The sequence below is a fragment of the Lolium perenne genome, chromosome 2, assembly GCF_019359855.2.
Source record: "Lolium perenne isolate Kyuss_39 chromosome 2, Kyuss_2.0, whole genome shotgun sequence".
In the NCBI taxonomy this organism is placed as follows: domain Eukaryota; kingdom Viridiplantae; phylum Streptophyta; class Magnoliopsida; order Poales; family Poaceae; genus Lolium; species Lolium perenne.
This window is the reverse complement of record NC_067245.2, coordinates 38,880,028-38,907,171: the sequence shown is the minus strand read 5'-3', so window position 1 is coordinate 38,907,171 and position 27,144 is coordinate 38,880,028. Positions and strand designations below refer to the sequence as shown.

At 47.5% G+C, this 27,144-nt stretch overlaps 3 protein-coding genes across 3 annotated transcripts; 1 reads left to right on the top strand and 2 right to left on the bottom strand.

The window, feature by feature from the left end:
* Positions 1–208: 208 nt before the first annotated feature.
* On the bottom strand, positions 209–4,477 carry LOC127331843 (E3 ubiquitin-protein ligase SP1). Its single transcript, XM_051358053.2, has 11 exons — positions 4,279–4,477; positions 4,142–4,194; positions 3,570–3,694; positions 3,394–3,489; positions 2,552–2,689; positions 2,410–2,475; positions 2,188–2,300; positions 1,992–2,102; positions 1,511–1,554; positions 1,326–1,425; positions 209–770 (listed from the first exon to the last, which is right to left on the bottom strand). The coding sequence occupies exons 1-11, from the start codon at positions 4,353–4,355 to the stop codon at positions 668–670; spliced, it is 1,026 nt and encodes a 341-aa protein (XP_051214013.1). The 5' UTR covers positions 4,356–4,477; the 3' UTR covers positions 209–667.
* A 267-nt stretch (positions 4,478–4,744) lies between these two features.
* LOC127331842 (DEAD-box ATP-dependent RNA helicase 57) lies at positions 4,745–7,835 on the top strand. The gene is made up of 11 exons (XM_051358052.2): positions 4,745–4,991; positions 5,077–5,213; positions 5,440–5,531; positions 5,659–5,755; positions 5,849–5,929; positions 5,996–6,228; positions 6,413–6,607; positions 6,686–6,776; positions 7,023–7,145; positions 7,270–7,420; positions 7,498–7,835. The coding sequence occupies exons 1-11, from the start codon at positions 4,769–4,771 to the stop codon at positions 7,698–7,700; spliced, it is 1,626 nt and encodes a 541-aa protein (XP_051214012.1). The 5' UTR covers positions 4,745–4,768; the 3' UTR covers positions 7,701–7,835.
* A 922-nt stretch (positions 7,836–8,757) lies between these two features.
* LOC127328389 (scarecrow-like protein 34) lies at positions 8,758–26,832 on the bottom strand. Its single transcript, XM_051354992.2, has 6 exons — positions 26,744–26,832; positions 14,603–14,753; positions 12,590–12,668; positions 11,821–12,154; positions 11,327–11,405; positions 8,758–10,813 (listed from the first exon to the last, which is right to left on the bottom strand). The coding sequence occupies exons 1-6, from the start codon at positions 26,830–26,832 to the stop codon at positions 8,933–8,935; spliced, it is 2,613 nt and encodes an 870-aa protein (XP_051210952.2). The 3' UTR covers positions 8,758–8,932.
* Between the last annotated feature and the right edge of the window lie 312 nt (positions 26,833–27,144).

Here is a 27,144-nt window from a genome sequence, read left to right as displayed (position 1 = left end):
AAATACAGATCTGATAGAAGAGGCCAAGTTTTGGAGGATTTGGATTTGGAGTATTTCAACACTTATTTTCCTTATTCCCTTGTTTTTGGGCTTTTGCAAATCAGAGGCCCTAAACATCTAACAAAATGCATCTCTATTGGCTATACTGACGACATGCCATTTTTTGAACAGTTGAGAGGACTATGTAGAACTAACTGGACTTCATGCATACAAGAAAGCAAAGCTTGAGAAAACAATGACATATTACATTTTTTTTCTTCTGCGACCACAAAATCATCGGAGCAGTGAGCAGACAAGAACTATCAAGAGATGGTGACCCATACATCAGAAGAAAATATTATCTTTTACAGTGTAAAATAACATAGTACCTTCCACCAGTAAATACTAGCATCCATGTTGCTAATAAGAGCGCCGTTAGAAACAAGGCGTTACACAAGAACATTCTGTACAGAATTGCAGAGTACAAGCAAGATCAGTCACTGGCGGAGTGTCAACTGTGAACTATGAGTTCGTGAATTACTTGAAGTTCTGTTTGTAAGGAAAACTCCGGTGAACAAGAGCTCCGTATCGCAGTCTAAGATATTGGCAGACTGACATTCACGGCAACTGGAACTTGAAGAGTTCACAGTGGTGTTGTATGTGCAGGATTTTGCATCATATAGTGCAATCAGTGCCGGAATGTTCTGACAGCTTGGTCAATTCTTCTCCGGCAAAGCGGACAGTTTGTTACGTGTGAAGAGCAGGTCATACAGCAACACATGTGGCCACATCTGCAAAAGGTTGAATGGTCAGGCACATTTTGGATTGACATAGCAAGAGCAGAGCTAGCAGGGAAATATGCTTATCAACGAGCATTTGTGGAGACGGCTCAGGAAAAAAATCTTTGCTAATCAGAGCTAAAAATGTAAATAAGGTTTGTGAGGTCAGGGGAAACCAATCAGATTCCAACAGAAATTGAAATGAATAGCTTTCGATAATGTTTACTAAGTTGCTTCATCATTTAGAAATATTCCCACTGGTAAGCAAGTTAAATGCAAGGCGTTAAACAGAAAAATGTGGGTTTTTAATTGAGGAGAGACAAGCATGATGCACCGCTCCTGACAGGGATCAAACATGGGTGGCAGGCTGCACGCAAACAGCTAGCCAACTGGTCGAGGCTCAGTTCTTGATCAAAATAAAACAGTTCACCCAAGATGGAACAGCAAACAGTACAATGTTTATAACGTATACTTGGAATTATCCAAAATGAAAATGTCAAAAAGCATGATGCACCGTCTCCACAAATACTACGCAATGAAATGTGGAGTGTAAAATAAGGTACTTACGGCACAAAAACTGCATTATACTCCTGTTCAAGGCATATGACACATATTTCCAGGACCAACTGATCCTTCTTACTGTTAGGCTCACCGCCTGATGTACCATCTGCCATTTCACATAATAATAAAGGACATCATAAGATAGGAACTAGTACAGACAAGATAGCCTAATCAATCTATAAGAAAATCACCTTCAGCTTCCCTAGCCTGCCTTTGTGCTGCAGCAGCACGAGCCCTGTATGGATAAAATGAACACGTTATCTTACATAACATCATTGTTCTGAAACTCCATATCAACAACATGCTTAGTGCTTGGTAAAGTATCTTAGAATTGCCTATTTGGCCCCATGCATGATTGCTAGTTTGTGGTGTTCATCGAACACACCAGTGTAAAAACATTTGTCATACAGTGTGTCTAGTGCATTCTTTTTCAACTGCATGTGACCTTTAGAATACATGGATTAGCTGCAGGTGTCTGATATGCAGTTTTTGCAATTGAAAGCATACGGAAATTTAAGTACTACTCAGTGATCAAGATGAAAAAAAGGGTCATCCAACCATGTCCAGCACATATGAATGAACCTCAGGAACAAATGAAAAAAAAGGACGGAATTGCTGTCCAAAGAACCTAGCCCCTATACTCTTAATAAAGGAACTGATGTTTGTCCATACTTCCTGTGAAATTCATGCTGACGCTTTTTCTGTAGAAAATGCTCTAGTGCACGCTTAGCAAGAAGAAAGACACCAAAAGCTGCAAAGCCCATGGAAGCAAGCTTGTACAATCTGTCAAAAGAAGACATGCCATCATCAGCAAGACCCTTGAGGCCTTAGCAGAGATAGAAATATGGTTCTAACATCATTTCCATACTTGGCCCATTTGCCGAGATTCAAGATAAGTTGATCGATGCTTTTAGGAGATGCATAAAATGGTCCTTTGTGTGGTCTCTGAATTCGAATAGTTCCAACATCGTCTTTAATGGCCTGGTCAAATAGCATAACAAACAAGAACAAAATTAAGGGACTAAAGAAATCAGCCATGCCAACGAAAATTCACAACAGCCTGAAATCCAATTAAATCTATGGAGACTACCTCACCAACAACAGTCAATGAAGTTCCAGTTGGAAGAACTCTTTCAGTTCGCTTTACTCCGAGCATCTACAAAAGTTATTGCTAAGATTATGAATAGCAGTTCCACAAGCATTGGCCTTGCTCAAAATTTGGTTGCACAAACCTTCAGTCCTTGTAAATAATCTAGAGTTCCACGTACAAGTGTTCGCCCTGACTCCTCAAAAACCTCACTTGCAACAGTTAAAACTAACCCGGCTGCAGAACGAGCGCCGACTACATAAACACGCCCAGTGCCATCATCCTGGCGATGAATTGGATGTTAGAAAAGTAATGAAGCTGAGCACATAGTGAATTTATAAATACAATTATCTTTTCTCTTACGAGCAGTCACTTCATTTACGTTTACATAACAATTTGGAGCTTAAGCTTAGGAATATTGTTTTTACTGTACATGCATTAACAATGCCCAATAAGCTAAGGTCCTAACGTCAATACATTAACAATGCATAAGCTAAGGTCTTAACGTCTAAAGTCGGTGCTGAGGGAATGCTCTTTTCAAAACAATACTGCTACTCTTGACATAGCCCATAGCATATAGCACCACATATAGGTGCTAACTGATACCAAACATTCACAGGTTCATTTTACCCATGAACAGATGATTTAGCATCACCATCCAAGCTTAGCTTTGTGCCATAGATACTGGAGTTGGCAACCATGGCTACAATACTTAGCATCAACATTACCAACATTTTCTCACCTACACGACTATCCTAGCAGCTAGGGGCACAGGGTGTTGTTGTTTGGCATAGATCTGGTCAGCAAACAGAAAAGGTAGTCTAGACTCCAGAGTACAAACAGAGACAGCTAAAACCCAAGCTTTCCACAAATACAGTTCTAGATAAACTCAGTTTGGACACATAATAGCAACATCAATATTCAAAGTAAGGCTTAAAATTAACTACTTGTATCGGCAGAGGAAAAAAAAAGCCCACAGAACATTACCAGGTACCATGGAACTTCTTTGCTAACAGAAAGCATCACAGCCGAATCTTGAATCCAGGATCCAGCATCATTGTGCTTTAGGAAATGTTGTTCTGCCTACAAATAGCAAAAGATTAGCATAATGTTACAGTTACTAACAACAAACCCATCAATAAAACAATGAAATCAGTAGCTACCGTTTCCTCGACTATTACGCCTCTCATACCACTTTGTTGGCAGACAAGCGGTGTATCTGAACTAACTCGCCCAGAGACTGCCACTACAAGTGGCAGGACTTTACTCGCAGCGTCCAAGATAGCAGCTGTCAAAGAGAGTGAAGCATGTTAAAACATAACTTTACATATTTAACCAAGCATGTCAAGTTATATTCTCCTTTTCCGTATGCACACAGACATCTATGATCTATCTACCAACAAATGCAAGCAAATCACTGATAGCTAAACCAGGTACTACCATTTTACCAGTGAACAGCACGCAATATCGTTATCTGCAAACCTAATCATCGACATCATTACTCTAACTCCAATCTCCCTTTTAAGAGTTCATCTCATGGGAGGAGGGCTAAGAAATTAAGATCAGAGTAGCTCAGAGGATAAGCAGTTGCTGAAAACTAGAGCACAAATGACTTCACTGCCGCAGTGCCCAAGAAACTGCAACCCAGTTCAAGTTGAAACCCAGTGCACCGCTACTCAGGAATTCATCGGACAGCCTAGAACACATCGACCAAACCCTAGCTCAGCTCACCCACCCAAATCCTTCAAGCTGCCAGTCCTCGCCACCGATCGCAGCACCTCCGCGTCCCTGAGGATCAAACCAACCACAAGTCAGCACCACCAGAATCCCCTCCTAAATCGCCAAATGGAAAACAAAAAAGAAAATCCGCACCTCCCGCTGCTCCTCCCGAGGAGATACAGCGCCGCGGCGCTGAGGCAGCACCCGACCCCGCCCCACGGGATCATCATCTCGCGCCAAGGATCGAGCAGAATCCGGCGCGCGGGAACGGATTACGCAAATTCGGCTGTTGGGGAGAAGAAGATTTATTTTCCTTCCCCTGTTTTTGGGCAGGATTACGGCGATGGTGGGCAAAGCACTGGATACCAGAACTGCAAGCGGACGGCATTGGTCACGAGCGGGTCCCACCTGTCATTCAGCAAACTCCACTGACATGTGGGGCCGATTAACTGGATAAGCACGCGCTCGTGGGACCCACGGTAACCGACGCATTTTGGACGGCGAATGGCGTCGAGGTCAGATCTGGACCGTCGAATTTCGATCGGAGGGACTGTCCGATCTCCGTGGCTGACATGTGGGACCGGGCTAGGGTTTAAGAGGGGGAGCAGGTTCCCCGGCGGCGGCGCATCCACCCACCGCCACCATGGAGAAGACGAGCCTGTCGTCGGCGCTGTTCGCCGGCACCCGCTTCGACCGCAAGCGCTTCGCGGGAGACATCGCGCGCTTCCGGAAGGGCGGCCCCCCTGCCCACGTCCCCGAAGCCGCGCCGCCGCCGCCGGCCCCGGAGAAGAAGCGGAAGCGCAAGAGCAAGAACAACGCCAAGAAGAAGAACAAGAAGAAGAAGCGCGCCGAAGGGGCCCCCTCTGGTGAGCTTTCGGTTCCAGGCTGCTTGGTCTCGGACGGTGGCTGTGCTGGTAAGTTTAATTCCGCTGGGTTTGCTGCTCTCTGCAGATGTCGTGGAGGGGTTCAGCGTGTTCAAGGGGGCGGAGGTGAAGGATGCCGCGGAGGACTCTGTGGAGGTGGAGCCGCGGAAGGACGAGGACACGGAAGCTGAACGCCGGCGGAAGGAAGCCGAGAGGGAAATCGAGGTAATGCTCATGGTTCATCATCCATTCTGTGGTTTGGCAAGCGTGTTGGCAGAAATATGTATATCTGAATATGTGATGAGCAAGTAGCTATGCTGCGAGGTATGAGTTGTGCTCCCATCGCCATGTTGATTGGGTAGAAACCAGCCGTGCTGAACTGTTTATGTTTCCAATTGTAAGCCTGTAACCTCCTGAGGTTGGATTTTTAATCTTGTGGGTTGGTTTCCAGAGAGCTGCCATTCTCCGGAAGAGGTTTGACATCCACATTTCAGGCCATAATGTTCCAGCACCGCTTGAGAGCTTCGAAGAACTGGTTTCGAGGTTAGCTGTTCGTCATTGCAGGGTCCAGAAATTGCTTGTCGTAGCCTTGTTGGTGTACACAACATCATGTCATCATGTAATTATCTAAGTTCGTTATGCTAAGCCTCTTTATTTGTGTGATGACCAGGTATGGCTGTGATTCATATTTGGTTGGGAACTTGTCAAAGCTTGGCTTCCAAGAGCCTACACCTATTCAGAGGCAGGCCATTTCCATTCTTCTTTCAGTGAGTGATTTCCCCCTCTGTTTTGGACTTCAGTACCCTTGGCACAGGAAATTATAGTTGCTTACAGAAATTGCCTCTCGGTGCTTGCTTCAGGGCAGGGAATGCTTTGCTTGTGCACCTACAGGCTCTGGCAAGACACTGGCTTTCTTGCTCCCTATACTTATGAAAATCAAGGTATTTATCTTTGTTATGCAGTTTAGATTCCTTAGACATGCTTTATGATGATTGTTATTCTAATAGCCAGGGTCCAAAGGAGCTATCAAAGCTGTTATTCTTTGCCCGACAAGGGAATTGGCAGCACAAACTACGAGAGAATGCAAGAAGTTTGCAAAGGGAAGAAAGTTCTCTATTAAGCTAGTTACCAAAGATCTTTCGCAAGATGGGAATTTCAAGGATATGCACTGCGATATCCTTGTATCCACCCCCCTTCGTTTGAACCATGCTATACAGAAAAGAGACCTTGACTTAAGTAGGTATGTGATCATACTGTAGAGCCTTGAGTATTAAGTGTTTTTATTTGTTAAGAAATATATCATCTTCGTCATCTGTGTCCTCATATTGTTTGCAGAGAACCCAAGAATTTTGCTTAAACATTTTCTTTATCTTTAGAACTATAAACAACATAGTCCAACCATAACACGGAATTGCCTCATGCAGGGTGGAGTACCTTGTCTTGGATGAGTCTGATAAGCTTTTTGAGCTTGGATTTGTTGAAGTGATAGACTCAGTTGTTAAAGCATGCTCAAACCCTTCAATAATCCGATCTTTGTTCAGTGCCACACTGCCTGAAACAATTGAGTCTCTTGCACGCACAATAATGCATGATGCTGTTCGGGTCATTGTGGGAAGAAAGTGAGTATCATGTCTTCTTGTGAATAGACAGATCTACTTTGCAGGGGCTATTTTCATAATGAATTATTGAACTTGCAGAAATTCAGCATCCTCACTGATTAAACAACGGTTAATTTTTACTGGAACTGAGAGGGGGAAGTTGATAGCTCTTCGCCAAAGCTTTGCAGAAGTAAGTCATGTTCCTTCACTGGCAGTTTCTCCCGGTTTCCATATATCTGGCATGGTTTTAGGACTGTTTTATGCCTAACCTGCTGAACACTAATGCATCAACATCCTTCTATGTATGCACATATATAAATGGTAAAGCTAAGCCTATCATTGTGTTATTAGCCTTAATCTAACTACTTGCAAAATAGGAGTTTCTATGTGTTTCATATTTTATTACGAGTTGTTGACCAACTGTCTTCAATTGTAGTCCCTGAATCCTCCAGTGTTGATATTTGTTCAAAGCAAAGAGAGGGCAAAAGAGCTCTACAAGGAACTGGCATTTGATGACATTAGGGCTGATGTAATTCATGGAGACCTTAGTGAAGAGCAGGTAACTTTTGCAAAATACATGTTACTACTGATTTTTTTATAAATGCTCATGTTATTTTGATTTTCACTTGTGTAATATTGTTGACATCGAGCTCACTAGCTCAATTTGTATTTCCTAACTGTAGCGCGAAGATGCTGTTGACAACTTGAGAGCTGGCAAGAGTTGGGTACTAATAGCGACGGAGGTCCTTGCCCGTGGAATGGATTTCAAAGGTGTCAACTGTGTAATCAACTACGATTTTCCAGAGTCTGCTTCTGCCTATATTCACAGAATAGGTAAGGAAGATATTCGGCTTTCCCACCTGGACATGGCCGTTGCAGTAAGATTATAAATCACGTGTCTTGTTATACAGGGCGGTCTGGAAGAGCAGGCAGATCGGGGGAGGCGATCACGTTCTTCACAGAGGAGGACAAGCCATTCCTGCGCAACATTGCGAACGTGCTGGTATCTTCAGGCTGCGAGGTTCCTTCCTGGATGGTGGCATTGCCGAAGCTCAAGAGCAGGAAGCACAGGGTGGACAGGGACCACATCTCCTTTTTAACTGATGAAGATTGAGATGCTGCGATTGTAAGTTTATAACCATAACGATTTGTTAGATGACACGTTTGGCTTCAGTTTTCCATGTTTGATTGCCTTGTGTGTCATTCATTCCGTTCGGCTAAAAATTAATACATGAGATGGGCTTATGCATGTTTCTTGCTACAGTTTTGTGGATAGGTAAAGTAGGTTGGTTCTGGAATTTGACTTATAATTAGGTACATCTCAGAACATGATACAAAGAATAACGGACGTAATTGAGTCGTTTCGGACCTGACCTCGTGGCTCAGCTTGTTTTGTTAGCTCATCCCCTAGATCCGTGCTGCTGAACAGGATGCACAGCTCCTCGTTGCCGGTCTCTCAGAATCTCCATCCTGTGTACCCTTGAGCTTTATGAATTCTAGTCCCGAGTCCTGACTTTTGTCCTCGACTTTTCTCCAAAAGGAGAAAAAAGGCTTTCAGCCACCTCAACCTCGTTGATAGGCAGCGTTTCTAAGATTATAATATAGATATGACTACAATTGACGGCACAAATAAAAAATTTGATGCAAGGTGAAGAAATTGACAGCTCTGGCGGTGATGACGCCGATGCACATAGTGACATACCCCCTCCGGACGGATTTAATCGACGCGGAGGGAGCCTGCACATTCATGTTGTTACTCCTGCGCATTGGTCAATTAATTAAGACCAGAGGTAGTACTGGTGGTTGATGAGTGTGATCGTCTTTTCGGTTCCGGCAGAGGCATCCTCTCTAGGTTGCTAATATTCCTCAATCTGTGCTATCTGCTCGTTACTAGCGTAAACAAAAGAGCAATGCCCCTAGTCTCCGGGGCAGGGGAAGAGAGTCAGAGAGACCCTGCTCCACTTGACTATTTGAGGCTATAAAAACGCCGGCAGGCCGGCTCCTTCTCCACTAGCAAGTTACGCTCAGCTCAAGCTAAGACCCTGTTCCTCATATATCATCTCATGTCTTATTGACGGATCTGTATCTCAAATATCATTAATTCTAGAATTGCAGAAAGATATCCAGCCAAGCTGATTGATTTTGATTTTCAACGTAATCTTATGTCTCTCACAATGCAGTGAGAAACTTTCACGGTTAAGATAGATTTATATGTGCTCACTACAGCTCTGAAGAACATGTTCAACTTGACAACCTGATCATGGTCTCCGTTACTAAGCTACAGCTACAGAAATACTGGAGAAAACACGCACACACACAAATCTGATGCTATCAATCTATCTGATTCTACGTGGGTTGGGAGCCATTAGCATCATCAGCTGCCCATGTCGAGAGGGCGTAGAGCACCCTGCCTTTCCATCCCAGCAGAAGCCAGCGGCCGTCCTCATTGATTATGAAATGCCTGTGGTACTGCTCCTTCACTTGGTCCTTGAGTATCTCAACAATGTCACGGTCCAATGGCAGTTGCCTCAGGCCCGCTCGCTGGTTTTGTGTCTGCCATTCCTTGTAGTTCTGAGGGCGCTCCACCCGGTCAGCGCCCTCGCAGGCAATGATATTCACTGCGCGCCGGCCCAATACTTTGCGCTCAAGCAGTAACCTCTTGCCGCTGTCCCGCTCCCGCGGCATGGTGGTTGCCATCATGTCAAACTGCGCCGTGAAATTAGAGAGCGCTTGGTGGAAACGAGTCTTGAAGAGTGCAGAGCTGTAAGGTCCGTTTATGGTGGCGTGGACGAACACAGACGGTTTCATCTTCCTGACAGTGTTGAGCACCAAGTCCCTTGGGTTTACCATGTCGAAGGTGAGGCTTTCGTCCATCAAGGTCCTAAAATGGAAAAGGTTGTTCACGACGAGCACCTCATCAGGATCAATGTCGAGGTCCTCGGCACGGATGACCTCTAATTTGGCTATGATAGCATGGAACTTGAATGGCACGCCTAACTGGCTTGCGCAGTGGCTGAGCCTGTGTTTCGTCTCCTCGGCATGCTTGACCGGACACAACCCGGGCTGTGGGCTAGTAATTCCGGTCAACCTCACCTCCGGTGGCCCACCCTCCCTTTCTGCTAGCCACCGGAGCAGCTCCGGCCACTGGAACCCGTTGTTGACGCCGTAGTGCACAATGTGCAGCTTCTTCCTCCCCACCACTGCATTGTAGATGTTCTTGTTGGAGAAGTGGATGGACACCTTCAGGAAGCAGCAGGTGGCCATGTACAGGTGGTAACCCTTGAGGAACTCCATGATGTTGGCGTGCGTCGCCACGGTGATTGAGTGGTAGAGTTGCCACCCTGTGCCTGCCAGCCGTGCCTCCAGCCCCTCGGCAAAGTAATGCGCTAGCCGCTGCGTCGCGTCCCCCGTCGGCAATGAGTTCCTCTTGATCCGCTCCAGAAGATCGCCCGCTCTGCGCCGGTCGATGGTAGCCACCGCCTCAGCGCAGCGGATCAGCAGTGTTTCTAGGTCAGCCACCATCATCTGCGTTGCAGCGCGCCTCACACGCGGCGCCTTCCTGCAAATGCTCTGATGCGCCGCCTTGTCGCCCCTCTCCTTCATCGTCTCACTGGGGTACATGTCGTAGCCATCAGGGGTGAGCAGGTCGTCTGACATCTCAACCGTGGTGTGTTCCTTCACAGATACTATTTTCTTGCTGCTCCTGCCCATGCGCGGCACCGTCTCACCATCCAAGTCGTCAAACCTGTTCTTACGCCTTCTACCATCGATGAAGCCGTTTTGTGTGGGTAAGAACCTGTTGGCTTCCTCCATGCCTTGGAGAAAAGCCATGCTGGACAGCATGCCCATGCTGGTGCTGCTACTGCTGGGCTCCTCCGCCACGGCGACTGTGCCATTCAAGAAGGTAGGATTGTGTACCTCGGTAGACAAGAACCCAGATGAGGTGGTGCCGGAAGCAGAGAGGATCTCGGCGAAGGGCTGCTCGGCCTGCAGGATCATCGGGTGGTCAGGGTATCGGTAAAAGAACTTGTCGACAGGAACATCCTCCTCCATGAGCATCTGTGAGATGTATGCCAGGGCCAGTTCATCCTGCGTCTTCTGTGAATCGCCATGGGTTGTCGAGGGACAGTCGAGGAAGAGGGAAGGAGACAGTGGTGCAGGCTCGACAAGTGCAAACAACTTGCCCTGGGTGGCAGCCATTGTATGCACGGTGCATGCGTGGTGGTTCTTGGTTATGGTGTACAGGAAATATCATCTGTATCCATCCCATATGAAGCCAACGAGCTCATCCTTTTGCAGTTGGAACCATCGAAGCATTTCATTGCAGAAGATCGGTTTAACCATCCCAGCGCCTGCACGTCTGGACAAACAACGGTCTGCTGTGAAAAAATATGTTTGTCTCGCTGTTTCAGCCAACCTTTTGTCCCTTTTATGATCAATGGCCGGCGCCGATTTTCTTGTGCAAAAATCAGTTTGTGCGGAGATGATGTGCTGTACTGCTGTGGTGAGTTCATATTATGATTCATTTGGACAGATATTTGGGTTTCTAGGGATTCAGGCCTTAAATATTTATTCCAACACCTGGCTTCCAGGATCACGAGGTCAGATACCCATTTTTGTGTTTCAAACGAGACCTTTTCTTTAACACCTGGCTTCTAGGACCATACTTTCTGTTTAATTAGCTAGGTGTAGTATCTTGTACTATTGTTACAAGGCCGAATCCTCATGCCCAATACTGGCCTTCGAGCCAAGCAGGTATCTTTTCCACACGCACCAGTCGGGCCTTGGCGTGCCTCCATCGTTAGTAGATTCTGATATCCTGATAGGAAATCGGACTAGAGAAATGGCTCAGATTAACTTGTTTAGAGCATCTCTAACAGAGCCCGAAAAAGTGCAAACCAAAAAAGTGGTTTTCAGTCTTCCGAAAACGATAGTTCGTTCGAATTTGGCAGTAGCGCAGAGTAGAAACCGTAAAAATGGAACTGAATAGCGGAATTTAAAATGGCGCGGGTAAATTAGGCGATGATCATAGTTCGACATCAAATTGATGCTCCGATTGAGCATCAAAACATACATTATTCGTAAAATTAAAGCTACGTTACTGGTACACCGGCGGGCGCTAGTTATCTAAAGCAAAATGCGGCCACTATATTGACCTACGCGCGCGGCAATGCTGGTGGTGGCGCAGCGGTTCGGCGGCAGAGGGCGCCGACGCTGTCGTCGATGAGCTTCACGCGTCGTCGGCGTCAAGCTCGACTATTTCGAGCTTGACGCGGCGGACGCGGGCCTCCCGGCGGGCCGCCTCGTATTCACGGACGAGGCGAACGGCTTCCGCCTCCTCCCGGCGGAAGCGCGCGCGAGCCTCCGTCTCGCTGATGGCCTTGGTCTGCGCGAGGACGGCGTCCTCCTCGTCGCTGCCGTGGACATAGTCCCTGGCGGAGAAGGTCGGCGACCGCGCGCGCATGAGGTCCTCGTCGTCACTGCTGTCCGCGACGGGGAGCCGCGGTGCGCGGCTTGACTGGCCGGAGGACGAGCCCTCACCGGCGTTGGCGTACCTGGCGAGCTTCCCTGGGGGCGTGAGCCCCCAGTTCGTCCACCGGCGGGCGCTGCGCTTGCGCGCGCCCTCCGACCGGTTCCATTTCGGTGCGGAAGACGGGCGGGCGTGGCGGCGAGTCGCCGCCGCCCAATCCGGCGCCACGGCCTTGGGAGCCTCCATGGGACGACATCGCGTGGCGGCGGGCTTTGGATCGGTGGCTGGGGCGAGCTGGATTGCTCACCGGAAATGGTGAATGGCGGCGACGGAGGGAGAGGAACGGCGGAGAGGAGTAGGGTTTGCGACCCGAACTTCACTCCGCGAACCCTTTTAATAGGAGCCGTTCGGGGACCGATTCGGGCCTCTGAACTTATTTTACGGGCCGGCCCATCTTTTCGGTCGCTGATCTGCGACACATTCGGCCCGAACCCGTAAATCCGCCGGAAAAGTTCGGTTCCGGCGGGATTTACGGGTTCTGTTAGAGTTGCTCTTAGAGAGGTAGTTGATGCCTGTGAGGCTGTGACAAGCCCAGGCTTGCCAATCACTTAACTGACGAACATGATTCAGAAAATACACACCATAGCACATAATTCAGAGATCTATTATGAGCGATCTACGCAATTACAAATGAAGTTTTAGACCGGACCTCGAACAGAAGCGGCTAGGGTTTCAATCCAATATTACAACCCTGCCTAGTATCTTCTAGATCCGAGGCTAAATACAGGGGAAAGTAAGGATAAACAAGGGGGCAGCTGAGCTGCTAAAGCGACATGGTATAAAGTGATCTTGTCCGATTTCAAACAGCAAAACTCTGATGAAAGTTAGCCATTGGATCAACGATGGACGCTCCTTGAGTCACATCGATTGGTGCGAAGCAGTATATATGTTGTCATATCAACGGTTGACGACGCAAACTACACGGAAGGCGACAACTATAGTTAACTGATGACGAGAACTTGTTCTACATTTCTTCATACAGCGCCCCAAAGGTTGAAAGGCCGGAAACAGTTTCAACATGAATGCCGAGTCTTCCCATGGTACTTCTGCTTCAGGTAAATTCGTCCATTTGTTGAGCCACTGGACCACTGTGAATCTGTGATTGAAATGGAACCCTGTACTCTGGGAATAAGCTTTCGTTACAATACACTTCAGGTGCAATTATAGTGGCACCATCTGGATTCAGGAGAGGGAGATGTTTGGTTGGCACTGCCATAGGACCCAGATGTTTCTTGAGCTGGCTAATGTCAAAAATCTGATGAAGTTAACAACCTTCTGGAAGTAGTAGCTTATTATAAGATGTAGTGCCAATCTTTTTAACACACCTTGAAAGGCCCATAATATTTTGAATGTAACTTGAGGCATCAGTGGATGCTAAGGGAGGTGTGCCTGCAAGATTGAGCTTCAGATACACCATATCTCCAATTTACAACTGTCTTCCAGACCCGTGTTTGACAGCCTGTGTTTTCATTCTTTCTTCTATTTTGAGCAAGTTTTTCTTAACCCGTTGTGCAAAGGTAGCAGTAGGTATGAGATCAACTTGAGTTTCTTCAAGTTGTAGTAACTTTTCAGCAATTTGAGGCGTCTATGGTGACTTTCTCAATATTAAGATCCGTCGGATCAATCTCTCGGAGGTGCTTATATGGTAGGGTGTGCGTGCGTGCCTTCATAGGGATAAGTGTGTGTATGTATTTGTGAGCGTGTGTTTCGCAAAAAAGAATACGAGGTTTGCCATATAATAATGCCTGAAAAGGATTAATTTGGAGATGTATGAAAAGTGTTGTTGTACCACCGTTCTGCAAGTGCTAATTAATTTGGAGAGATGTATGAAAAGTGTTGTTGTACCACCGTTCTGCAAGTGCCAGCCCATGGCGCCATTTCTTGGATTGCAGGAACCATGTCCCTCGGGTAATTTTCTAGGCATTGATTAACCCTCTATGTTATTCCGTCTATCTGTGGGTGATAAGTAGTGTTGAAGTGAAGCTCGACTCCCAATGATTTGAACAAGTCTTGCCAAAGATTGCTGGTAAATATTCTATCCCACACTACTAGGAAAAGGCCTATTGTTCGGTGCACCATTTTTCGCTACCGCCAGTGCACCAGCGTACGCCGGTGCGAATACGCCGTTGGTAACGTCTTACTGCTGGTGCGATGACGGCAACACAACTTATCTCCGGCACACCTGTCTTGTGCGCCGGCGGTATTTTTTTTGAAATAAAAAAAGCTAGATCTAGATAGGTTCTTGTCGTCGGGATGTAGGTATGTTCATCGGTAACAATGGCTATGTGGGCGTTGTGTAGGAGATGATCGCCGGAGCATGGAGGAGGGTTGTCGCCGGAGGGCCACTAGAGCATGGAGGAGGTGGTGCTGGAGGGCCGCTGGTGGGAGGTCGCTAGCGAGCTTGAGGAGGTGGTCTCCTTGAGGGAGGTCGCTGGCATGATGAGATACTCGCTGGAGAGAGGTCACCGGCTTGAGGAGGTGCTCACCGAACTATCGCCGGAGGTAGGGGAAGAGGTGGAGGAGGAGGAGGAGGAGGATGATGACGACGAGGAGGAGGAGGAAAAGAGGAGGAGGAGGAGGAGGAGGAGGAGGAGAAGAAGAAGAAGAGAAAGTGAGGAAAAAGAAGTGTCCGTTGGGCTGGTAGCATTATGTACTCTAGGTTAGGGGTAATTTTTCTTATTTTTTATTTTTTCATCAAAATCTTAAACCTCCAAAAGCGGTTTTAGAAACCGTGTGCTTTGTTTTGGCATATCGTCCACCCTTGCATAGCGACGGTTAGGTTTATTGTGTGGACAACCTATTTCAACCGTGTGTGACGGCTCAATTTGTACTAGTGTCTGTATAAGAATGAACAGGTATAAGAATTTTTAAAGCAAGGCGATGTGATTGGTAAATTATGAGGATCGGTTATAAGTTTCCTGATTAATAAATTAAACAAAGGTGAATACTAGTCAACGATGAACAGGACTATGATATCTCAAGGTGCAACAACAATATGGGCGAAAGATGTGTGAAAATTTAAGAGTACAATGTGTTGTGACTTGTTTGTCATGGAGGGGTCAGAGAAAACAACTCCTCGGTGAGTGGTCGGGTGCTCGAAAATACCAGTTGCACCAAAAACGAATTGTATCTGAGGCTGGGCGGTCAGAAAGTTTTGAGATTCGTGACAGAGGCTGAGGTTTGAAAGATCCGATCGAGAACGGACTCAAATGAAAAAAAAAAACATTAGCGAGAAATGCCACCTAATTGAGAATTTGAGATCATGTGAACAGATTTTATACGAGAAGAAAAAATGCGCCAGTGTGGAAGAGGTGTGTCTCCTCTAATTGTGTGATACACCATATCAGATTATCAATCAATCTAACTTGGTCGAAATGACGTGCCTGGCACGGCGCATTGCCCACGAAGGGTGGAACACTCGATCTGCCACCTGACTCTGAGATCTGAGATCACTTGAACTGATCAGATTTAAAATAGCGCGCTATTTTAAATATTTTAGCGTGCTATAGCGAATTCTAACTGCGGATGTTAGGTTTAATCAAATATGGTTGCTACAACCCTATGTACGTTATACCTCGCTAAATCGTGCTAAAATGCATAAAACTTTTGACTGAAAAAATAAATAAATAAGTCAAAAATCGCAGGCCATGACATTGGTTCAAAAGTCCAATATCATGTTCTCCCTTTAGACCTAACCCAGACTATAATATTGTCTTTCTTTTTTTGCGAAATCTTTCATTCTTAATTATGGTTATGAAATTATGCCTCACATCTATGTTTACACAATGGATTTGGCTATTGTAGATAATTTGAGAACTACTTTAAATAATGTGGTTGTGCATGTATTCTCCTAGACAAAATTTTAGCCGGTGAAATCTTTAAAATATGCCTTTGTTTTTTTAAGTATAGCATACTATAATTAACATGCTACAACTTGTATAATGTTAGGAGAAAAGTCACGCTAAATAAAATAACCCGCTATTCTAAACCTTGGTATTGTATAGTATGCACTAGATGGAAAATGCTCCAATGGGAAAGAGGTGTGTCTCCTTTAATTATGTGATACACCATATCATATTATCAACAAATATGTACGATCAAAATTACCTGCTGGCGGTCCGTGCATTCCCCGCAAATATTAGAAGAATCGATCTGCTACCTGGCTGAGATCATGTGAGCCGATTGGAATAGTTTGATAAGGGTGGTACAATATTTTATAATATGCATTAGAAGGAAAATGCCCCGGGTGGAAGAGGTGTGTCTCCTCTAATTATGGGATACACCCTGTATCGGATTATCAACCAATTCTTTTGATCGAGATGACGTGCCCGCCGTCGTGCATTGCCCGTGAAGATTGGAAGACTCGATCGGAATAGCTTGTACAAGTTGTATTTTGTAATATGCACTGGAACTAAAATGCTCCAGTGTGGAAGAGGTGTGACTCGTCTAATTGCCTCGTGCACGACTATCAAATTATCAACCAAAGTCTGCTTGATCAGAATTTTAGATAATATGCTCGAGCATAGACCAACTTTAAATTAATAAAGCCACACCGGCAGCGTATTGTTCGCGAAGGTCTGTAGACTCGATCTGCCAGAGAACCAACATGTGGTTGGATGGTTAGGAGGGGAGTGGCACCTCCAACCCACCAGAGTCCAAATCCCAGATTTGACACTTTGGTGTCTCATAAAGGCGAAATATCGACGTTTCCATTGACAGTGATGCGTCTGTGGTGACTTCGTCAATCTCAAGACCCGCCGGATCAGTTTTCTTCGACGCAGTCTCTTGGAGGTGCTCATAGGGGTAGGGTGTGCGTGCGTTCATAGGGGTGAGTGTGTGTGCGTATGTGTGAGCGTCTTTGGTTGTATTGTGTTTCACAAAAAAAAAAGACTCGATCTGCTACCATTCCCCTTTTAATAAAATATTGTAAGAATATCAAGCGGATATCAATAACACCCGGTCTCTCCATGATATAGCTTATAATGTCAACGACACACACAAGGACCTGCAGCTGCTATCTTTCTTTGTGGAGTGTTTAATGATACTATTTTCGAACATTGTTCTACGTAGTCTAATTTTGTAGCTCATGTTCTAGCTAGGGAGGCGGTGGATAATCCCAATTGTGGAAGAATGATCCACCTTAGTTTATCGTTGATGTAATTGCAAATGATGTATCTGTATTTTCTAAAATAGTATAATCCACCACGGCGGCTTTCTCTAAAAAAAATGTTAGGAATGCTCCACCAAAGAAAAAGTAAAAGAAAAAAATCCAACCGAGATTAATGGTGAAGCAGCGGGAACTATCACCGCCAAATGCAACACCCGAACTACAGATAAGGTTGTCCTATAAACGACGCCTATATCAAGGGAATAATGCACAAAGCACCTGAAAGGGTGAATTAGCGACTAGAGGGAGGTTGTGTGAATAGGAGCTAACAAGTTTTTAGCTTTTTTAATTTTTATGATGGTTGCAGAAATGTAAAGGTATTGCACAAAAGGAAAGATGATCATATATGTCATGCAAACAAGAACAAGGAAACACAAGATGCAAAACAAATATAAAGGGAAGCAGCACGACCGGGGAAAAGTGCAGAGATGAGAAGACGTGATATATTTCCCATAGTTCCCTCCATAAAAGGATGTATGTCTATGTTGAGAAGGTGTGACACCACAAAGGTGCCAATCGACACAAAGGCATCACCTTGTTCCTCGTAGGCACACCACAAAGGCATACCTACTTCTCCACTAAGCAAGGCCGGTCAAGGTGGCTAGTCTTCACATAAAGTTGGGGCGAACTCCACAAAAGATGGAGGCTCCAAAGTCCCAAACGACATCACGAACTAGTTACAAGAAGATCTAGAACGTGATGCCATATTCAACAACAAGAACCGCACAAAAGGAGATCTAGGGTTTTCAAGTTCACAAAGGATAAGTATGGGAATCACGAAATTTCTTGGGTAGATAGATAGATCTAGCCCTCCTCCTTTGATTCCCAAAGTTTGGGAGGATTTGGTTGGGTAAGGAGGGAGATCCACACGTCTGAAGCTTAAGATCTATGGATGAGAGAGAGTGTTCTTCGTGCTGTCAGATCTGATTCGAGGAGGAAGAAGGCTCCCCCTTTTATAGCCCGTACGGGTCCTTGGTGCCTCTGAAGAGTTGGATGCGGATGATCTGGGCTTATTAACCCCGGATGCCCCCCCCCCCCCCCCCCCCGATGATCTGGGCTTGGCGAGGTATGGTCCGACATGCCTTGAATATTGGGATGTGATTTCCTTCCGCCCTAAAATCTGGGGGTGCGCCAGGGCTTGGCCAAAACTTGTGAACTCTCAGAACAGGGGCCAGATAAAAATGACATCCCAGGGGCAGATGGAAAATACTTCCGCCCCTTCTTTCTGCACTTGGCTGACTCGCAGAACCTGGGCTGGAATAAAATCACGTCCAGGGGCGGATGGAGTTTTCGTTTGCCCCCAATACTCTCAGTCGGCACTGGGAGCTTTTTGACCAGCCGCTCGGGGGCCGAATGATCCGTTTTGCGAAAACTTTCAGGCTTCTCTCCACTTCCTCTTCTCACATACACTTTTCCTCCACAAAACCTTTTCCACCAATAATAAAGATCAACCATCCAATTCAGAAGAACCAGACATTGGACCAATATAAAAAGGTGGATCATCATAAGTAGTGTAAAATTGATTCCTACACACTTGAGCACATATGATAAAATTCTTATTCGACTGTTGTTATAAAACGCATAAAACGCACAGAACCGTAAAGATAGAGCATGCTCTTTCAACACCGTCATTGTCTGGTCATCAGATCATGGGTTTTCACCTCAAAAATGTCCGAGCAAACACCAAGCAAGGTCTTCATAAAAGAAATGAAAATAGATCCGTCATTGCTAGGTACAACTAGTGAAGATCAAACCTGGGGGTTTCACCCTAGAAAATGAGACTTGGTGCCCAAAGAAGAACACTCGCTGTGCGGACGCCCGCACCGGCTGGCGCCGCCCAGCAACCAGCTGCGCGCAGGCTTCGCCCGCTCCTCCAGCTGCTGCGCTCCTCAGCGCCCGCAGCCTCAGCAGCATCCGCGCCGTCGCGGCCACCTCCAACTTCGGATGTCGCTCGCGCCGGTGCGGCCCCACTCTGGCTTCGCCGCGCGGCCAGCTGTGCCGCGCCCTCTTCCGGCTCCCGTGTCCATAACAAGGCAGGGCCTTTCCCAACTTCAAATAATTATTAAAAATTATCTATAATTGATTTTAAGTTGATTTCAAATCTCATAAATCACAATTGACATACTCTAATTGATTCTGCAAAGAGATAGCATAGTTGCTTGTATGATCATGGACTAGAGCAACATAATGGCTATGTGGCCATTTCTAGTGCATTTAAATCACCCCAAATTAATTAGTCAAATAGTATGAGAGCTACTCTCTCATTTAAATTGTGATCCTAAGTAATTCAAAGAGAGGTAATGACCTTGGTCTAATAAACCTCATGCTTAGTTACTTAGAGATATTAAATCATTACCATGCTAATTATTAAGAAGCTTGAGGTGTAGCATCTCATTTAAATGATACTCCCAAATAATAAATATGAAGGGTTGACCTCGGTCAACCTATGTTCATACCTTGTTATTATTTGAGGAGATTAAATCTTAATAAGATTTAATGAGAGCAAATTATCTCCAAAGAAATAAATAGAAATAATAATCAATAATTGTAATGAGGGGAAATTATTTTTCGTTAACATAAAATTAAGTCAATCACCATGTTGATAAAGATGTGATGCTAGTTTAGGCTTGTGTGAACTTTGGGTGTTTAGGAGCATGTTAAGTTTGTGTGGTAACTGTATACTTTATATCCATGTATAGACGCTAGCACCGAAGAATACCCGGAGGAGGAAGGGTACTCTCAAGAGGAGGAGGAAAACTTTGATTCCTATCCCAACCAAGGCAAGCTAATATTCTTGCAAGCCACCCTAAGGCTAAGCTCTTCATGAGCAAGGCACCATTACATGTTACATTATGCTTAATGATCCTATCCCATGTTTTGCCTTACTATTATTTTACTTATTATATTTCAAAGTTTACTTTTTGATTCATGATTCACTTGGTCTAAATAGAGCAAGAGCATCAAGGTTAGCCTAAGCAAGCAAAGCTAGATAGCACCCCTTCATGAGTAGTTGACATTGCTAAGTAATTAAAATTGACTACTCTAGATGGGAACAAGGTGAAATGAAATGACTTTGAAAGATTTTGAAGGTGATTGTGACTTGAATGACTTGGTGAAAGTTTGTGAAAACTGATGATTGGGTTCGGATGCGATACCCTTCCAATTATACAAGTACCCCCACAATACCTGATTATGGGTAGGGCTTAACTAGAAACTTATGTAGTTTAGTATGGGTTCCCTCTAACAAGCATCATAGGGGTTATGCCGAGGCTGCCTCCGTTGAAAGTGAAATGATGTGAATATGAGGTGAATGTACGACCCAAGCCCTGTGCAGTTCCCGGGTTGACGGTTTGTGATGCGGGGTGGCCTTTGGACACCTACGCCTCAAGACCAACAAGTGAAGCCCCGACTATCATCGACGCTACACCATGGCCAAGGAGTCCCCCAAGTGGACCAACAACACAAACCCCCGCCATATATGTCAAGGTGAACTCCTTCCTCTCGATACTCGACCTCGTAGATACCTTGGATGGAATGCTACCTCATGTCGGCATGTTATATGTCATTAGGTACAAGAGTCATCGAGGACCGGAGAGGAGGAACACCCATGGTGCAAGGAAGAAGGAAGAAGGAAGGAAGAAGGAAGGAAGAGGAAGAAGAGGCGAGAGGAGGAAGGCCGGCCGGTCCCAGGGCCGGTCAACCGGGCCACAGGCCGGCCCACCCGGCCCCAGGGCCGGTCTGACCGGGCCCCTGACCGGCCTGGCCGGTTTCGACCGGAAATTCCGCTTGTGCCATCCGGACGCGTTCCCGGGGCTTCGGGAGCCTCGCCCGGTCACGGCCCGGCCCAGAATCCGGTTTGGACCGGATGGCCCGGTCCCAGACCCGGTCGGACCGGCCCCTGGACCGGATTTCACGGGTTTGACCCACCAACTTGTAACCGTTCGACCCGAGCTGCCTTGTATGCCTATATAAGCCCCCCGGTCGCCCCCTTACCTCGCTAGACAAGATTTAGGCTTAAACATGACTTTGAGCTTTGTCTCCCTAGGGTTTCATCCCCTTTGTATCAAGGCACCCCATGTTGTATGATTGGATCTATGTGAGTGAGATTCTAGTGTAGCCCACTCTCTCTCCCTCACCTACCTCCATCCTCAACACCGATCTCTCACTCCGGGATTCTACCTCGAGTCTCTCCCGTGGTGATTCTATTGGCGTGGTCCATCGAGCCACGAGGGTAAGTATCGATTGTATCGGGTTGGTGTGTGTTGTGTTCTTCGCGTTCTTCGTGTTCTTCCGCCTCTCCCTCTCTTTCCCCTTTGATTCTTGGGTCATTCGCAAGATCGGGCCACACACGGGGTCTTAGACCTTAACATATGGTATCAGCAGCCTTTGGTTTCCGCGGATTTGACCCCCCACCCATCCAATTTCGTCTCTAAAAATTTTCCCAAAAAAAAAAATCCCCCAAAAAATAGCCCTAATTTGCCTTTGGATGGATCTGCGATTTGGTTGCGTTTTGAGTGGTTTTGGTCCATGGATTTGGTGTTGGAGTGCTTGATCTACTATTTCCCCCACTTTCTAGCCCCCAATTCCATCGTTTCCTTCGATTTGGGTCGATTTGGTTTGGTTTGCCTCAAGAACAGGAGAGAGAAAACGCCCAGCCTGTTGAGAACCTGGTCGACCGGCCCACAGACCGGGCTGCACGGTTACAGCGTCCGGCCGACCGGCCGCCAGACCGGGGCAGCCGACCCGTGGCCCGGCCAGACCGGCTCCCAGACCGGGCGCCGCACCACCACCACCGCCGCCGACCACCACCACTCCTCTCCACCGCCGGCAAGCACCGCCACCTCCCCAACCCACGGGTAAACACCGCCGCGGCCCCACCACCACCACCGCCGCATCCGCAAGAGCATCGACACCCCCACCACCGGCATACCACCGCCACCACCGCCGAGCTACTTTGACCCATCTTATCCGCTAACTTGTGTTTGCTTGTTCCGGTTTGAGTGCCTTGTTTGTGAAACTAACCCGCAGCTCCGAAGCAACCGACGACAACCTCGGCACCCCGGACTTGCAAACGTACATCTTGACACCACCGCCATCATCGCAAGTTGCGTGTTCATCACCGCCTAACATCTTAGGTATAACTTGCATTACCCTTGTAACCCCTCTTCTTTTGCGATCTATCCTATCGAGCATTGCTTATCTAGTGTTGCGAGACATTGCACGTGGCCCCGATTGTGAGGTGTGTGTGTAGTGTGGAGTCAAGCTTCTAAGCAAAACTCGTGTGGCAAGATAGCAAAAGCGAGCTAACGCTAACATAGTGCGAGAAAAAGCCGCCAAAACACAAAAAGAGTGCAAGTGCACCATAGAGCAAAAGTGTGCAAGTGCCATCATACATACATAGATACAAAAGAGTGCAAGTGCCACCAAATACAAAAGAGGAAAAAGCTTTTAAGCAAAAGAGAGAAAAGAGAAGAGAGGCCGCGTGTGAATCTTGTTGTCTCATCGTTTGCAACCAAAGCTTTGCCTCTCCTTGTGTTAGTGTGACACCGAGCAACCTTGCTTTCGGGCTTCATACACTTTTCCGCTCATTCCTTGGTCGCACTAACCCCGCTTATCCCGTGTGTGAGTTCCACATCTTTTCCGTGTTTATAGTGATCATCGCTTTGACATTTGAATTTTTGGATCTTACCCACCCTTAACAACAACCTTGATTTCGGATTTCATCTTTTGGCTTTCCACCATACTCACCTACCACCATATTTGCTAGCTTTTGCGTGTGTCTTTGTGTGAGTACCCGATACAATTGTTCTAACACTCGGTTTGTTGGATCACCCCAATCTTGTCATACCACGGTAAGATTGCGAGGTAGTGTTCTTCCACTAACATACACCATATAGATCTTGTCGTGCTAACATGGATAGCGAAGACGAGGATACGGAGGAGTACACGAAGCACTTCGAGGAGGATGCCTCTTCAAGCACCGCCGATGTGGAGGAACATGTGGAGCTCTACACCGACTATGGCTCCACAAGCATCGCCAACATGACCGACATCGAGGAGCTCTACACCGACTATGGCTCCGCGAGCATCGCCAACATGGACGACATCGACGAGCTCTACATCGACACTTGCTCAACAAGCATGGACGACATGGTGGAGCACCACCACGAGGACGACATCGACCCCACCATGTCCACCGCCGATGCTCCCACATACCCCTACTTGGCGAATGGAGCTACATATGAAGATAGAGGACCTCCACGATGGCATCATCATGTGGATCATCAAGAGCGTCCCCAACATATTCGGCATCGACACTCTTCTCCGAGCTCCACAAGGCGCCATCACGAGAGTGCCTATGCACAAGATCATCGACATCACGGACATCATATGGAGCATCAAGAGCGCCCTCAACATGAGCCATCACCTAGGCATGGCAAGGACCGTCATCGACTCACACCATCTCATGATCGTCGTCGACCACCACCACCTCATGGCCTACATCGACATCCTTCCACACATGATCTTCGACGACACCACTCAAGACATGGTGATGAGGCAAGAAGACGAGAGCCTCGACATGAAGACCTTCCTCATAAGGCGACTTCTACCTCTTGCGCCACCACCACAATGGCCCCTACCTCGTCATATGCCTATGGACTCCGATGCTACAAGTGCAAGCAACAAGGCCACCTTCCACGGGAATGTCCCAATCTCCTATGTGAGGTGTGCAAGGCCAAGGGTCACGTGGCATGGCAATGCACAACGCCAAGCGCCAAGAAGCTATACTTCGACGAGCTCAATGCACAAGTCTCCAAGATGACACCACTTGAGGATGACTTAGGAGGCGATGGAGTTGAGCATGGTGAGCATGGGATTCTCCCTTCACCCACGGAGGCGCATGGAGTTGAGATGGTTGAGCATGGGAAGTTCCCTTCAACCAAGGAGGCGCATGGAGATGAGCAAGTCGAGCCTACTCCTATATGCTTGATTGATGAGTTGGTACCAACCCCATGTGAGCATGAGAGCCACTTAGCCCACTTGAGCGAGAGTGATAGTGAGTTGAGTGACTTCCACCCCATATGTGAGTTTGAGTGCTTCCATTTGGAGGACATGAGTGATACACGAAGTGAGTTGAGAGAGGTAGATGATAGGTCCATGGAGGACATCGCATTTGCTAACACATTAACCTCTCCCTCGTTTGTGTCTTCTTATGTTGCACTAGGTTCCACGGAGGATGAGTTCCCGCTCATGGAGACGATGTACATGGTGCATGAAGACGATGATATCTCACCATGCTTGCTCCAAGATGGACATGTCGACCACATGGATCCTCCTACTTCCACAACACCTACATCACATGAGTCGGCCTTCAAAGGTAACAACATAGGTGTTGATGATGCCATGATCCCACTAGTGGACATGATGACTTACGAGTGCATGCATGATCTTGATGATACATTTTCTACGTCACTTGATTCTTTCACATTCCCATGTGATGCTTTGCTTGCTAACATTGTTGATCATGTGGAGTTGATTGATGGTGATACCATGAACATGCCATGCTATGAAAGATTCATATTTGCTCCGCTTGCTTGTAATGATAATGATTATGATCATGCTTGTGTTGTGACACCCTTGATGAACACTTGCTCTTTACATAGGGTTGTCGACAACAATGATGACATTAGCTTTCACATGCTTTGCCCCACATGTTTGCACTATTCCATGATCCTTGCATCCAAGATTATGAACAATTGCTCTTTCTTATGCTTGGTATGCAAGAATGCTTATTTCATTGTCCATGAGATGGCCCCCATAGCCTTCTCTATTTTTGATGATCATGAGTTACCACATGCCATTAATGCACCTTCTTGCCATATGCACCATCGCCATGCATTTCATACTATCTTGCTTGACACTAATGGTGATGTGCACAAGACATGGAACATCATGATGGATGATGTATTCATCTACCATGCACACACGCTTTTTGTCTTGTTTCTTCCATGTGTAGGTACACGGACAACCACTTCCACCGCTACGGAGCATGATCTCACGAAACGCGCAATTGAGAGCTACCCCACCAAGGACCTAACCCATGGGAATCACACCAAAGAGTATGTTCCCACAAGCCTTCGCCCTCATGTGTTTCCGGTTTGCCTTGTCGAGTTTCCGGTTTGGTCCAATTCCTCGTCATCTCTTTTGCCTCTTATGCAACATATCTTGACACATCTTGTTGGCACAATGGTTGTTGTATGTATTGTTGTCATCATACACTCCGAGAATCTCAAGGACCATGTCATAAATGTGAGAGACACCTTATGCATCTTGTGCCACATGTCATGTCGGGGGGAAGACCCCGGGTAGGGCAATGGACGCGGAGCAGCCGGCTGACCACTGGCCGGCTAGCGGCAAAGGCCGGCTGAGGAGCAGCCGGCTGGCGCCGTAGCCGGCTGGTCTGGAAGTCGGTTGGCTCCAGATCCTAGTCGGCCTAGTTACGGCCGCCAATGCTGTAGCTGGGCCGGCTTCTACAAGCCATATCCGACTGGGGGTCTGTACCTCAGACCGACTCGAGGCTGGCGAGTCTTGCACTGGAAGGAACCAGGTTGGTGATCCGGGTTCCCAAAGTCCACGCTGACTTCATCTTCCGTAAAGCGCGGGGCACTGTGGAGCAATAGTGCCACGCGCCGGACAGGCCATCATGGCTTACGACGCGCCGTACAGGCTACAGTGGCTGACGGCGACAGAGACGCTTCCTCTCCATACCGCTGACCGTGGCAGCCGGATGGGACAGGCCATGACGCCTCAACGGCTCCTGACGTCACCGCCTCGGGAAGGAGCGGAAGCCGAAGCCGGCCAAGCCGGCTAGTAGACTATAGGGTCTTATATGTAAAGTGCCGGTGCCTATATAAGCCGCACTACCCCCTCTCGTGGAGAGGATCGATCAGTTACCATTCACTAGTCTTAGAGCTGCCCTGAGAGAGAGAGACCTTCGTCCACCTCAGAGCAGCCGGATACAGCTCAAGGAGCACCATTGTACCGTGTTACACATCATATACACTCATAGCAGGAGTAGAGGTGTTACCTCCATCGGAGGGCCTCGAACCTGGGTACGTCGCCGTGTCGCTCGTGCCCATACCCGCTTCCGGATACCGCCGTGAGACCATTAGGAACCACCTCGATTAGCCACCCTATGGCATATGTCATGACGATACCACGACATTTGGCGCCCACCGTGGGGCCTTCAGCGTCCGCGGCCGGTGTCTCCATCCGGACGGGCCTCACCATCACCACCGGCGAGAGGGTCGCTTCAGGCTTGGTCTGGAGATTCGGCTCCCTCAACTGCGTCAGCGACAACGCTGGCTGCTTCGCCGACCGGCCATTCCCTACCGGCGGCAACATCATCAGCTTCGGCGGCTTCGACGTCTACGTCGCCACCGTCGCACCACCACGCTACCCGCGCGAGATTGTGCGCTGCGCAAGCCCTCCCCCTGGAGCCGGCGCCAGCCTCACCACCACCGGCCCCTGCATCATGCAGGAGGTCATGGCCACCGGCGACGACGCCCCCGACAAGACCACGCGCATCCGCGGTCCCGCGTTGGAGCGCAACAAGGACGCCGGCGCATCCGCCTCAGGCGCGAAGGCGCCGCCACCACCATCCCGGCTGGACGAAGTCCGGGCCAAGCTGAGCACTCCGCTCACGCCTGGTGCCGACCCCACCACCATCGAGAAGGACCTGGAGGAGCACCGCCAGCTCCTCCTCAAGCAGACGGAAGAGCTGGCTGCTGCAAAGCGCCAGTGGGAGATCTCCCAGCGCGAGTTCAACCGCGCCCACGGCCTCACGCCAGCCAGCGACAA